Source organism: Grus americana, chromosome 1, assembly GCF_028858705.1.
Source record: "Grus americana isolate bGruAme1 chromosome 1, bGruAme1.mat, whole genome shotgun sequence".
Classification (NCBI taxonomy): domain Eukaryota; kingdom Metazoa; phylum Chordata; class Aves; order Gruiformes; family Gruidae; genus Grus; species Grus americana.
Window position 1 is genome coordinate 218,617,298 of NC_072852.1, and position 11,719 is coordinate 218,629,016.

Genomic DNA, 11,719 nt, shown 5'->3' on the forward strand with positions numbered 1-11,719 from the left:
CCCGGGCCCAGCTCCAACTGTGGCCCCGGGATGGGGGGGGCCCGATGTGGCCCTAGGGGGGGGTCAGGGTATCCCGAGGGATTGGTGCATCCTGGGGGGCCCAGATCAGCCCAAGGGATCATCCTGGGAGGTCCAGAGCATGCCAAGGGTCCGGAGCATCCTGGGGGTCTGGAACATTCCAGGAGGGAACAGGGCAGTGGGGGGGACGGGAGCATCCCGGGGAGCTGGAGCACCCCAGGGGACTGGAGCATCCCAGGGGGGTGGAGTCCCCCCTCGAGGGTGATTTTGGGGTGTGCAGGTCTCAGCTGGAGCCACCCGGTCCCCACTGGGGCTGTGACAGGGGCTGGGGGCTCCCCAGGGTCCCCTTGCAAGGGAACCCCTGCCTGCTCCCCCAAACCTCTGCCTGCACCCCCAACCCACGCTGTCCCCACACCGGCACAGCCCGCAGCCTCACCCGCTGCACACACCGTGCGTGCTGCTGCCTTGCACGCCTTGCACAGCTCACACACAGTCGGGATCACCCCCAAACACAAGTCGTCCCTCCCTGGTGCCGCTGCACGTCCTTGGGGACACCCCAAAAACAGAGCATCCCTGGGACCCCCCCACACGAGGCACCCACCGACCCGCCGCGGGGAGATCGACGTATGAAATTTATTTAGGAAAACCAAAACCCACCAAAAAAAAAAAAAGGAGAAGGAGAAGAAAAAGAAGAAGGAGAAGAACAAGGAGAAGGAGAAGTCGTCTCCTCCTCGGACTCCGGTGGAGCCCAGAACATCCAGCGCCACGAGAGGGGAGGACAGAAAAGCCGGAGGAGGTTTTGCACACCCACGCACGCCCGTGCACGCTGATGGGTGAGCTGGGCGGGGTGCCGGGCACGCTCCCCGGTACCCACGAGGGTATGTACAGGGGCGGGAGCCGGGAAAGCATCGACCACCTACGCACACCAGCGGCGGGGGCTGGAAAAGTGGGATACGGCTGGGAAACGAGCATCCCCGCGTGGTACCCGGGATGCGGCACCCCACTGCAGGACCCACCCCGGATCCGTTGGCATCAGCAAGACCCCCCCCCCCGCATCACCGGGCACCCCCGAATTGGCACCGGGCTGCGGGTACTAGCCGGGAGCGGTTGTGCCCATCGGCACGTTGGTGGCACAGCCGTGCCAGCGTCACGCCGGGGCTGGAGCCGCCTTCCTCCTCTTGCAGTTTGGGGGTTCACTGCCTTCTGGGACCGTCCCTGCACACCCCCATACACACACACACCCCCCTCCGTGTCATCGCAGGGCTTGAGGGGGTCTCAAAGGCGAAGCCGTGGGCCAGCGGTCACCGGGCAGGTCCTACCGGGGTTTGGGCAAAGCATCTCGCTAAAGGCATCTCCGAGTAGGTAAGGCAAAAGGAATTCAGGTCACCGCGTCCCCGTCCCTGGGGAGCAGCTCGGCTTTGGGGGCTCCCGCTGCTCCCGCAGACATGCGCTCTCTGGGTACCCCGAGAAAACAGGCGCGGCGTTGCTTGCAGATGAGACGATGAGAGGAGCGGCCGCCCCACAGCCCAAATCTGGGAGGGAGCCGCGGCGCTGGGACCCGCTGCGGCATCGCCGGGGCTCGGCGCGGGGACGGTGCCGTGGGACGCTGTGGTGGAGCGGGGATGGGGCGGCGAACGGCCCCGTGGTGGCACCCGGGCTGCCCTTCGCCCCGGTGGGACCGACCCCGGTGGGACCAACTTCGGCAGCGCTAGGATTTCACCGTGCCGCTGCCATCACCTTCGCCTGCCGCAACGGTGAACCCGGCAGCTCCCATGAGCCGGGTGATGCAGCACCCCAATCCCTCAGGGCTCAGCACCCACCCTCACCCCCAGCCCTCCTTCGGCTCAAGCCCGGCAAGGTGAGCTGCTTGTGGGGGCTCACCCCGCCCCGGCTCCCCTGCTCGTGGGCGTTTCGGGTGGCTTTGGTTGGGGTGACACAGACCTGGGTCACGCGCAGCTGGAGGGACCCTGCGGGGCTGGCTGAGGGGGGGTCCATGCACAGTGGGTTGTGGGACTGGAGGGACCACGGGAAAGGCTAGCAGGCTCCATGCATGGTGGTCAGTAGGAGAGGAGCAACTGCAGGAGGCCATCAATGTCCATGCATGGTGCTCGGTAGGACCAGAGAAACCACAGGGGACCATCACCATCCATGCATGGTGGACTGTAGGACCAGAGGGACCACAGGAGGCCATCACCGTCCATGCATGGTGCTCAACAGGACCAGAGGGACCATGGGACAATGGCAGGGGCCATGCATGGCAGTCAGTTGGTCCGGAGGGACCACAGGAGGCCATCGCCATCCATGCATGGTGCTCAACAGGACCAGAGGGACCATGGGACAATGGCAGGGGCCATGCATGGCAGTCAGTTGGTCCGGAGGGACCACAGGAGGCCAGCAGGATCCATGCATGGCACTCAGTAGGACCAGAGGGATCACAGAAGGCCATCACCATCCATGCATGATGGTCTGTAGGACCAGAAGGACCACGGGAGGATGGCAGGGTCCATGCGCGGCAGTCAGCAGGGCAGGAGGGATGGTGGGAGGCCAGCAGGCCCCATGCATGGTGCCAAGTAGGACCAGAAGGACCACAGGAGGCCATCACTGTCCATGCATGGTGGTCTGCAGGACCAGAGGGTCCACAGGAGGATGGTAAAGTCTATGCATGGCAATCAGCGGGACCAGAGGAGGATGGCAGGGTCCATGCACGGCGGTTGATGGGATCAGAAGGACCACAGGAGACCATCAGGGTCCATGCACGGTGGTCTGCAGGCCCAGAAGAACCACGGGACGCTGGCAGGTCCACGCATGGTGATCAGCACGGCAGGAGGAGTGAAGCCACTGCAAGGTGGGGATGCCCATGGACATGGTCACCGGTGCTGCCACTTGCAGAGAGGAGGCTCCCGGGTGGGCACCGTGGTGCCGAGCTACAGAAACACCGACGTGCTGGGGACCCGGCGGGGACCAGACCCTCTGCGGTGTCCCTGTGGGAGCGCAGCCCCCCGCGCGTGCGGAGCAGGAGCAGGAGCCCCCCCAGCCTTGCACGCACGTAGCCCTTGCAGGGGACGTGGCCGCGTGGGACCGGGCTGGGCGAGGGACACGAGTCCTTCCACGGGTGAGGGGGTCCGGGGGGTCCCCGGGGTGGCGGGGGGGGGGCTCTTTTAGCCAACAGCTGCCCAGCAGGTGCTGGGGGGAGGCAGGACCTGGTTCTGCAGCGTGTGGGGTCGGTCTGGCAGGACCTGGCAGGAGATGCAGGCAGAGCATCCCCATCCCCGTGGCCGTGGCCATCCCGCCTTGGGTGCCTCCTCCCATGGGCCCGATCCTGACTCCTCTGTCCTCAGACCTCCCAGCCCCCAACTCCCACAGCCTCGTGCCCCCTCTGGGGTCCACGGGGACACCCCCCCACCCCTGCCATGCCCTGCAGCCCACCCCACCAGCTCTCCCACTGCCCCATGCCGTCCTCCTCCGTCCCGCTGACCCCCGCAGACCCACAGCCCCATTTGAGGGGGACGACCCCTCCAGGGGTGCTTCCACCGAGGATGTCGTCCCCATTGTCACCCCGCGGGGACAGGACCTGCAGCCTTAAGGCAATTTAAATTACATCCATCCCCCGGCCCCACGGTGCCCCCCCGGTGTCCCTGGCCATCGAGGCAGAGTCCCAGCAAAGAGGGGTCCAGGGATCACCGGGTGGAGGGGACACCCAAAGACCTGCCCCGGAGGGAGGGGACGGTCACCCCACCGGTGGGGAAGGACCGACGGTGGGTGCTGGCAGGGTGCAGACCTCACCGTGTTGGTCCGGAGTCATCGATGTCCCCCCAAACCTCCTCCCCATGGGCTGGAGGACGAGGGTTGGGGACGCTCCTGGCCCCCAGCCCCGGCCGTGGTGTCCCCCCCATCGTTCCCCTCACTCGGCCCCCGCCTCGGGCCGCCCCCCTTCGGGCTCCAGGCAGCCGTTGAGGTGGGGGTCGGGGGCTTGCGGGTCGTACTCCTCATCCAGAAAGTCCAGGGAGTTGTTACTGGGCAAACCCCGGATGGTGAATTTGTGGGACACCTTCGTCCACTGCTCCCGGTTGCTGGCCACCCTCTCGTAGAGCTCCGCCGCCTTGGGGAAGAGGTCCTGCAGCAACCTGGGGGGGGGGGGACACACACACCCCATCAGCACCCCTTAGATGGGGTGCGACCCAGCTCCCCCCATCCTCGCTGCTTGGGACCCCCCCCCAACATCTGCAAGACCCCTGCCCAGCACCCCCTGTCCCACCCTGGCATGGCAAGGAGGGGCGATGGGAGAGGCCCCCCCCCCAGCCCCGAGGGCTCACTTGTAGATGGGCATGGCGATGTGCTCCATGAAGCTGATCTGCAGCTCAGGGATGTAGGCTTTCTCCCGGTCCATCATCTCCAGCGGGCGGTTGCCCATGGCCTTCTCCTGCAGCGGTGGCAAGGGCCGGGGGGGGGGGGTGTGTGTCAATGCCGGTGGCCGTCCCCTCCCCAGCTCCCACCCAAAACCTCCCTGCCCAACTCATCCGAGCCCCCTTGGCGCTTGCCAAGAGCGTTGGCCAAGCCCAACCCTGCACCAAGCCCTGGTGCTACCTACCAGGTCACCCTGGGAGAAGAACTCCTTGTAGATCAGCTCCTGCGAGGGACAGGCTGTCAGCGCTGGGGGTGCATGCCTGGGGTGTCCCCCCCACCCTGCCTGCCCCCCAGACCCCCCTCCACGGCTGCGGGGGAACGGCTCTGCATCGGGCATGGGGGGGGCTGCTGGGTGGTCCAGGGGAAGGACCCTCTCCATGGGGCAGGCTGCTCCCCGGCGCCAGGGGACACGCGGGTGCCTCGGGAGGGTGGTGGGGTGGCATTCAGGGGGTCAGCCCCACGGTTTGGCACTCACCGCGATCTTTCTGGTGGTCTTCCAGCCCTTGGTCTGGTCGGAGAGGTCGCAGGAGGTCATGAGCAGGCAGAGCAGCAGGCTGTGGTGCTGCTTGTTCTTGGGGTCGTAGCCCACTGCCAGGCAGGGAGCGGGGCAGGGGTTGGGGTGGGGGGGCTTGGGAAGGAGCCCCACAACCCCCATCACCCCCTACACGAGGACTTTGGGGACATGCGGGACCTGCCGTGCCACCTCCCAGCCTTGGTGGGATGAGTTCCCACCACACCCCCCCAGTCCCAAGCGCAAGAGCTTCACCTTCCGCCATCTTCTGGAGGTCCTTGAAGATGCGCAGGTGGTGGGCCAGGTCGGTGGCCAAGATGATGTCCCTCATCAGGTCCAGCATGCGCTGGTAGTCCTGCAGGGCCAGGCAAAGTGGCCGGTGTGATCGGCTCCGTGCCCCTGCCAGGCCCCGCACCCCAAGGGCCGGATCCGGGGATGGGGTGCTGGGGGTCCGGGGGTGGGGTGCTGGCACGGGTGAGGTGCCAAGGTTGGGGCTCACCTTGCGGGAGAAGTGGTCGAAGATGTTGCAGCCTTGGCTGTTGAGGATGGCGATGGCTTGGGCGAAGTGGTGCCTCTGCGGGAGAAGCCGGGGCCGTGGGAGCGGGCAGGGAGCAGGCAGGGAGCAGGCAGGGTGCAGGCAGGAATGCTGCCGCACAGCCTGAGCCCCAGAACCGGGCAGGGGGAGGTTTTGGCGGGGGGACACCTTACCTCCATGACGGAGCCCTCTGAGCTGTACAGCGCGGCCAGGACCGATTTCTGCAAGGCAGAGCGGCCGGAGTCACGGAGCTATGGGGGTGAAGACCCCCCCAGCTCTGTCCCCGTCCCCGTCCCCCCCTCCCTGCACGTCCCAGCGCTGGGCTCGGCTCACCGAGGCCACCTGGAAGGAGTTATTGGTGCCTCTGTGGTCCAGGTCGTGGCACATGCAGGAGATGAAGAGGGCAAAGATCTCGATGTCTCTGGGGGGGTTGAAGGAGGGAAACTGAGGCAGGCGGGAGGGCAGGGAGCACCCCGGCCAGGACAGGGGACAGGGACAGGGCTGGGGACGGTCCCTGGCCTTACTCCAGGTAGTTGACGAGCTCCAGGTTCTTGTAGAGCAGGTAGCAGAAGTGGGAGACGGAGAAGGCGTGCATCCAGTTGTGGTAGGGGGGGTCGCGGTAGCCCTTCTTCACCATCAGGCAGAACCTGGCGGGGGGGGGCAGGGCCGTGAGGAGGGGGGGGTCTTCGCTCCCTGGGGACCCCCCCCTTGCCCAGGGGTCCCACAGGTGGGCGTGGGGACGGGGACAGGAACAGGGACCCACCTGGTGAGCGTGTGACGGTCCATCTTGTAGGTGTTGATGAAGTTCATGTCCTGCAGCATGCTCAGGATGGCCTGTGGGGGGGACAGCGGGGGTGGCGGGGGGGGGACACAGCGCCCAACAGGGTCCCCCCCACCATGGGTGATGCTCGGGGGTGCAACCACATCCCCCCCGCCCCGTCGCAGCCCGGGGTTGGGGTACACGACCTGCCGTGGGGCAGGCGGTGGGCGGTGGCAGCTGGGGACCGTCCCCGTGCTCCTCACCATGGAGGTGTCGTCCTCGGGCAGCGAGCGCGGCGTGTAGGTGAAGCTGGCGAAGTTGGGGTCGATGGTGGACACGGGCTGGATGCCCTCGCTCAGCAGCTTGGTGTACTCATCGTCCGACACCTGTGGGAACCATTGCCGGTGGCCCGTGCCGTGACCGCGTCCCCAGGAGGTCCCCAAGGTGTCCCCCGGGCCACGTCAGCCCCAGCGAGAGCAGAGAGCCCCAGGGTGTCACCGCCACCCCCCCCACCCTGTGCCACCACCTCGGGGTGGGGTGTGGGGACAGCGCCGCCGGCGGGGGGGTTTGGGGGGGGGGGGTGTCCACGTCCCTGCGCCACCGCACCTTCATGTGGTACATCATCATCTCGTTGGCCAGGTGGCTGCGGTACTGCGCCTCGTTCACCTTCTTGTACAGCAGCGACTGCGGGGCGGGAGGGGGGTACGGCAGCGCTGGGGGTGGGCAGACCCCCCAGCACCCCCCTGCTCCCCATCTGCACCCTCCCCATCCCATCCCATCCCCATCCCCATCCCATCCCATCCCATCCCATCCCCATCCCCATCCCATCCCCATCCCATCCCCATCCCCATCCCATCCCCATCCCATCCCATCCCCATCCCATCCCCATCCCATCCCCATCCCCATCCCATCCCCATCCCATCCCATCCCCATCCCATCCCATCCCATCCCCATCCCATCCCATCCCCATCCCATCCCCATCCCATCCCTTCCCCATCCCCATCCCATCCCCATCCCCATCCCCATCCCATCCCATCCCCATCCCCATCCCATCCCATCCCCATCCCCATCCCATCCCCATCCCATCCCATCCCATCCCATCCCATCCCCATCCCCATCCCCATCCCATCCCATCCCCATCCCATCCCATCCCCATCCCCATCCCCATCCCCATCCCATCCCATCCCATCCCCATCCCATCCCATCCCATCCCCATCCCCATCCCATCCCCATCCCATCCCATCCCATCCCCATCCCCATCCCATCCCCATCCCATCCCCATCCCATCCCATCCCATCCCCATCCCCATCCCCATCCCATCCCATCCCATCCCATCCCCATCCCATCCCCATCCCCATCCCATCCCATCCCCATCCCATCCCATCCCCATCCCATCCCATCCCCATCCCCATCCCATCCCATCCCATCCCATCCCCATCCCATCCCATCCCATCCCATCCCCATCCCATCCCATCCCATCCCCATCCCATCCCATCCCATCCCATCCCCATCCCCATCCCATCCCATCCCATCCCATCCCCATCCCATCCCATCCCCACCACCACTTGTCCCCAAGGAGCAGTGACCATGCACACGTCCCCCTGTCCTCGTCCCTCTGCGCTGTGGCCAGCTCTGGGGCAGAGCAGTGGGTCCCCCTCGCCCCCTCCCCGTGTTGGGGACACCCCCCCGCCCCGAGCGCATACGTGGGCGATGCTGATGCCGCAGTAGATGGAGAAGGCGGTGGCCAGGTCCTCGTCAAACTTGCTGAACCAAGGACCATTGATCTTGTTCACCAGCTCCGCCACCCCGATGACCTCTGGGAGCAGAGGGGGGACAGGGGCAGGATCAGGCCCGCGTGTGGGGGACAGGATGGTGCCCATGTGTGGGGGACAGGATGGTGCCCACGTGTGGGGGACAGGATGGTGCCCACGTGCCAGGGACAGGATTGTGCCCACGTGCGGGGGACAGGATGGTGCCCACGTGTGGGGGACAGGATGGTGCCCACGTGCGGGGGACAGGATGGTGCCCACGTGTGGGGGACAGGATGGTGCCCATGTGTGGGGGACAGGATGGTGCCCACGTGTGGGGGACAGGATGGTGCCCACGTGCCAGGGACAGGATTGTGCCCACGTGCGGGGGACAGGATGGTGCCCACGTGTGGGGGACAGGATGGTGCCCACGTGCGGGGGACAGGATGGTGCCCATGTGTGGGGGACAGGATGGTGCCCACGTGCCAGGGACAGGATTGTGCCCACGTGCGGGGGACAGGATGGTGCCCATGTGTGGGGGACAGGATGGTGCCCACGTGCGGGGGACAGGATGGTGCCCACGTGCCAGGGACAGGATGGTGCCCATGTGTGGGGGACAGGATGGTGCCCACGTGCCAGGGACAGGATTGTGCCCACGTGCGGGGGACAGGATGGTGCCCATGTGTGGGGGACAGGATGGTGCCCACGTGCGGGGGACAGGATGGTGCCCACGTGCGGGGGACAGGATGGTGCCCGCGTGTGGGGGACAGGATGGTGCCCACGCGCTGGGGACAGGATGGTGCCCACGCGCTGGGGACAGGATGGTGCCCACGTGCGGGGGACAGGATGGTGCCCACGTGCCGGGGACAGGATGGTGCCCACACGCTGGGGACAGGATGGTGCACACGCGCTGGGGACAGGATGGTGCCCACGCGCTGGGGACAGGATTGTGCCCACGTGCGGGGGACAGGATGGTGCCCATGTGCGGGGGACAGGATGGTGCCCACACGCTGGGGACAGGATGGTGCCCACGCGCTGGGGACAGGAAGGTGCCCCCCGCCCGGTGGGGCCGTGCCCACCCTGCTCACCCTGGCTCTCGTTCTTGATGGGGAAGCAGAGGATGTTCCTGGTGCGGAAGCCGGTGCTGTCGTCCACCCCGCGGTAGAAGAGCGGGTGGGAGTAGGCGTCCTTGATGTTGAGGATCTTGCCGGTGGTGGCCACGTGCCCGGCGATGCCCTGGTCCGCGGGGATGCGGATCTCGTAGCTCTGCGGGCAGGGAGAGGGGGTCACCGGGGCGGGGGGCAGGAGCCCAGGACCCCCCCAGACTCCATCCCCTTGTCCCCGCGCCCACCTCGTCGTCCACCACGCCGCCGTCAAACACCTTGGCCACCAGCTCGTGGCTGAGCCGGTCCAGCAGGAACACGGAGCATCTGCAAGAGATGCTGCAGCCGCTTGCACACCCACACACACCCACACACCCCCCCACACCCAGCGCCCACCCGTGTGTCCCCCCACCCACGCCAGGGTCCACTCACATCTCCGCATTGCTGAGGTTTCGGGCCTCCGTGATGATCTCCTGGAGCAGGACGGAGACGTCGTCTGCAGGACCGGGGGGGGGGGGCAAAGGGTCAGGGAGCCCCCGGCCAGGCAGCCGCTGCCCGCCTCAGCTCCCCACTCGTGCAACGAAAGGGGGGGGGCTCAGCTGTGCCAGCACCCCCCCACTGCAGGGCGCAGCAGAAGGGCCTGGGGAGCACAGAGGGACAGGGTCTGCAGAGAGCGCGTGCACGCGTGTGCGCACGGGGGTGTGTGCACGGGTGTATATGTGTGTGCACGCGTGTGCGCATGTCTGCATACGCGTGGGCATGTGCATGCATGTGTGCATATGTGTGTGCATGCATGCGCATGTGGGCACGTGCACGCATGTGTGTGCATGTGTGCGCGCGTGTGCACGGAATGCGCCCGTGTGCGCGCGCGCGCCTGCGTCTGCGCACATCGAACGGCGACACGGCGTGTGCGAGCGGGCAGCAGCGTATGCGGTGCAGCAGGGCGCTTGTGCGCGGTGCGCTGCAGCTGTGCAGGGGGTGCGTGCGCGTGCAGCAGTGCCCGTGCGTGTGCAGCGGTGTGCGCGCGTGGGGCTCCCTGCAGCGTGCACCTACCCAAGTGCGTGAAGAGGTTCTTCGCCACCTGCAGCAGGGCCTGGCGGGGACAGAGGGGACACCGTCAGTGAACCGGCGTGACGTGGGACGCACACACGCGTGTGCCCGGTGTGGCACGGCCCCGTGGGCGCTCACCTGGCACTCGCACTTGAGCTTCTGCTCCTTCTGGAAGGCCAAGGTGCTGGTGAGCACCGTGGAGGTGTAGCAGAAGCAGTGCTGGATCTTGTGCTCGTCCGCCTCCGTGTAGCTGGGGGGGGGGGGGGGGGGAGCGAGACCCCACGGTGGGGTGTGGGGTGGGGGGGGGGACGCCCCCCCCTCAGCCCCCCCGGGTCCCCATCCACGCCTGCCCCCCCCCCTCCCCGCTTCCTCCACGGTGGAGATGCCCCGTCCCCCCCAAGGGACCCCCAGCGGGGGGCAGAGGGGAGGGGCGAGGGCCGGATCCTGCACCCCCCCCCCCCCAGCCCAGCCTGCGCTCACCTCTCCCCGCTCAGCTTGTTGAAGGCGCAGGCCAATGCCACCACCTGGGAGGTGGCGCGGCTGATGACGGGGACGCAGAGCATGGAGGTGACCTCGCAGCCCAACATGCTGCTCAGCTGCTTGTGCTCCTCCTGCGGGGACGGGGCAGGATTTTACCCCCAGCACCCCGTCCCCGGGAAGCCCCATGGGACATCGTTTTGGGGGTGTGGGGGACACATGACCCATGTCCCCATGCAGGGCAGGAGAGCTGGTACCCACCTCGCTGATGTCCTTCAAGATGATGGACTTCTTGTCCTCCACCACCTGCCCCAGGCGCCCGAAGGTCAGCTGTGGGTGGAGGGGACGGGTGAGCCCGTGGGACCCGCAGCCCCCCCTCCCACGCACCCCCCCCCCCAGCCCTCGCCACCCCCCCCCCCCCCCGCCCCGCTCACCGAAAAGCTGATCTCCTCCTCGAGGACGCGGTCCCCCACCACCTGGAAGAGATGGGTTGGGGGGTGAGCTGCCGTGGGACGGTGGCCGAGCTCCATGGAGCTCTGCCCCGGGGGGGTGCAATGGGACCCGCTGGCCCCACGGCGGGAGGGGGGGTGTGATGTGGGGGGAGCTCGGCCCGGTGGCACCCACCTGGCAGAAGAGCTGGTGGTTGTCCTCAGAGACGAGCAGGAGGCAGCAGCACAGCGACTGGGTCTCCTGCTTCAACTGGGGGGGGCGAGGGGTGAGGGTCAGCACCCCAGCCTGCTGCCAGCCCCCCCCCCAGGGCAGGATCAGGCCCCTCCTCTGCCTCCGCGTGCCCAGGGCACCCACACGTCCCACACAGAACCGGGTGCTCCCCTAGAACCTCTTCCCTGTGGCTGATCGAGTTCACTCTGGAGACTACTCGTGATGAGGGCAAGGCTGTTCACTCTGGACCCTACTGAGGGCTGAGTGCAGGAGGGGAACTGTGGGTTCTCTCTCAGTTTCTGTGGTTGGGGGGCACTGTTAACTCTGGAGACTACTGATGGTTATGACAAGACTGTTCACTCTGGTCACTACTGATGGCTGCACAGCTCATGCTTGAGACGTTTCTTTGCTTTGGGGGAGTTTCTCTTTAATTTTTGAAATAAAATGGGGCTC

General features: G+C 67.0%; 1 protein-coding gene across 2 annotated transcripts in view; it reads right to left on the reverse strand.

Annotated features, from left to right (window-relative positions):
* Positions 1–631: 631 nt before the first annotated feature.
* The window catches only part of PDE2A (phosphodiesterase 2A), a 65,744-nt gene continuing 54,656 nt past the window's right edge, over positions 632–11,719 (reverse strand). For both annotated transcript variants that reach the window (XM_054806870.1, XM_054806879.1), the window contains 22 exons: positions 11,231–11,305; positions 11,041–11,082; positions 10,868–10,936; positions 10,610–10,740; positions 10,268–10,379; positions 10,133–10,172; positions 9,512–9,575; positions 9,328–9,406; positions 9,065–9,242; positions 7,932–8,044; positions 6,835–6,912; positions 6,492–6,614; positions 6,232–6,302; positions 5,993–6,115; positions 5,802–5,889; positions 5,642–5,689; positions 5,433–5,507; positions 5,189–5,288; positions 4,898–5,010; positions 4,607–4,645; positions 4,332–4,438; positions 632–4,142 (listed from right to left, as the gene is read on the reverse strand). In XM_054806870.1, coding sequence (XP_054662845.1) covers positions 3,920–4,142; positions 4,332–4,438; positions 4,607–4,645; positions 4,898–5,010; positions 5,189–5,288; positions 5,433–5,507; positions 5,642–5,689; positions 5,802–5,889; positions 5,993–6,115; positions 6,232–6,302; positions 6,492–6,614; positions 6,835–6,912; positions 7,932–8,044; positions 9,065–9,242; positions 9,328–9,406; positions 9,512–9,575; positions 10,133–10,172; positions 10,268–10,379; positions 10,610–10,740; positions 10,868–10,936; positions 11,041–11,082; positions 11,231–11,305 — 2,091 coding nt within the window. In that variant the 3' untranslated portion in view covers positions 632–3,919. The remainder of the gene's footprint in view (positions 4,143–4,331; positions 4,439–4,606; positions 4,646–4,897; positions 5,011–5,188; positions 5,289–5,432; positions 5,508–5,641; positions 5,690–5,801; positions 5,890–5,992; positions 6,116–6,231; positions 6,303–6,491; positions 6,615–6,834; positions 6,913–7,931; positions 8,045–9,064; positions 9,243–9,327; positions 9,407–9,511; positions 9,576–10,132; positions 10,173–10,267; positions 10,380–10,609; positions 10,741–10,867; positions 10,937–11,040; positions 11,083–11,230; positions 11,306–11,719) is intronic.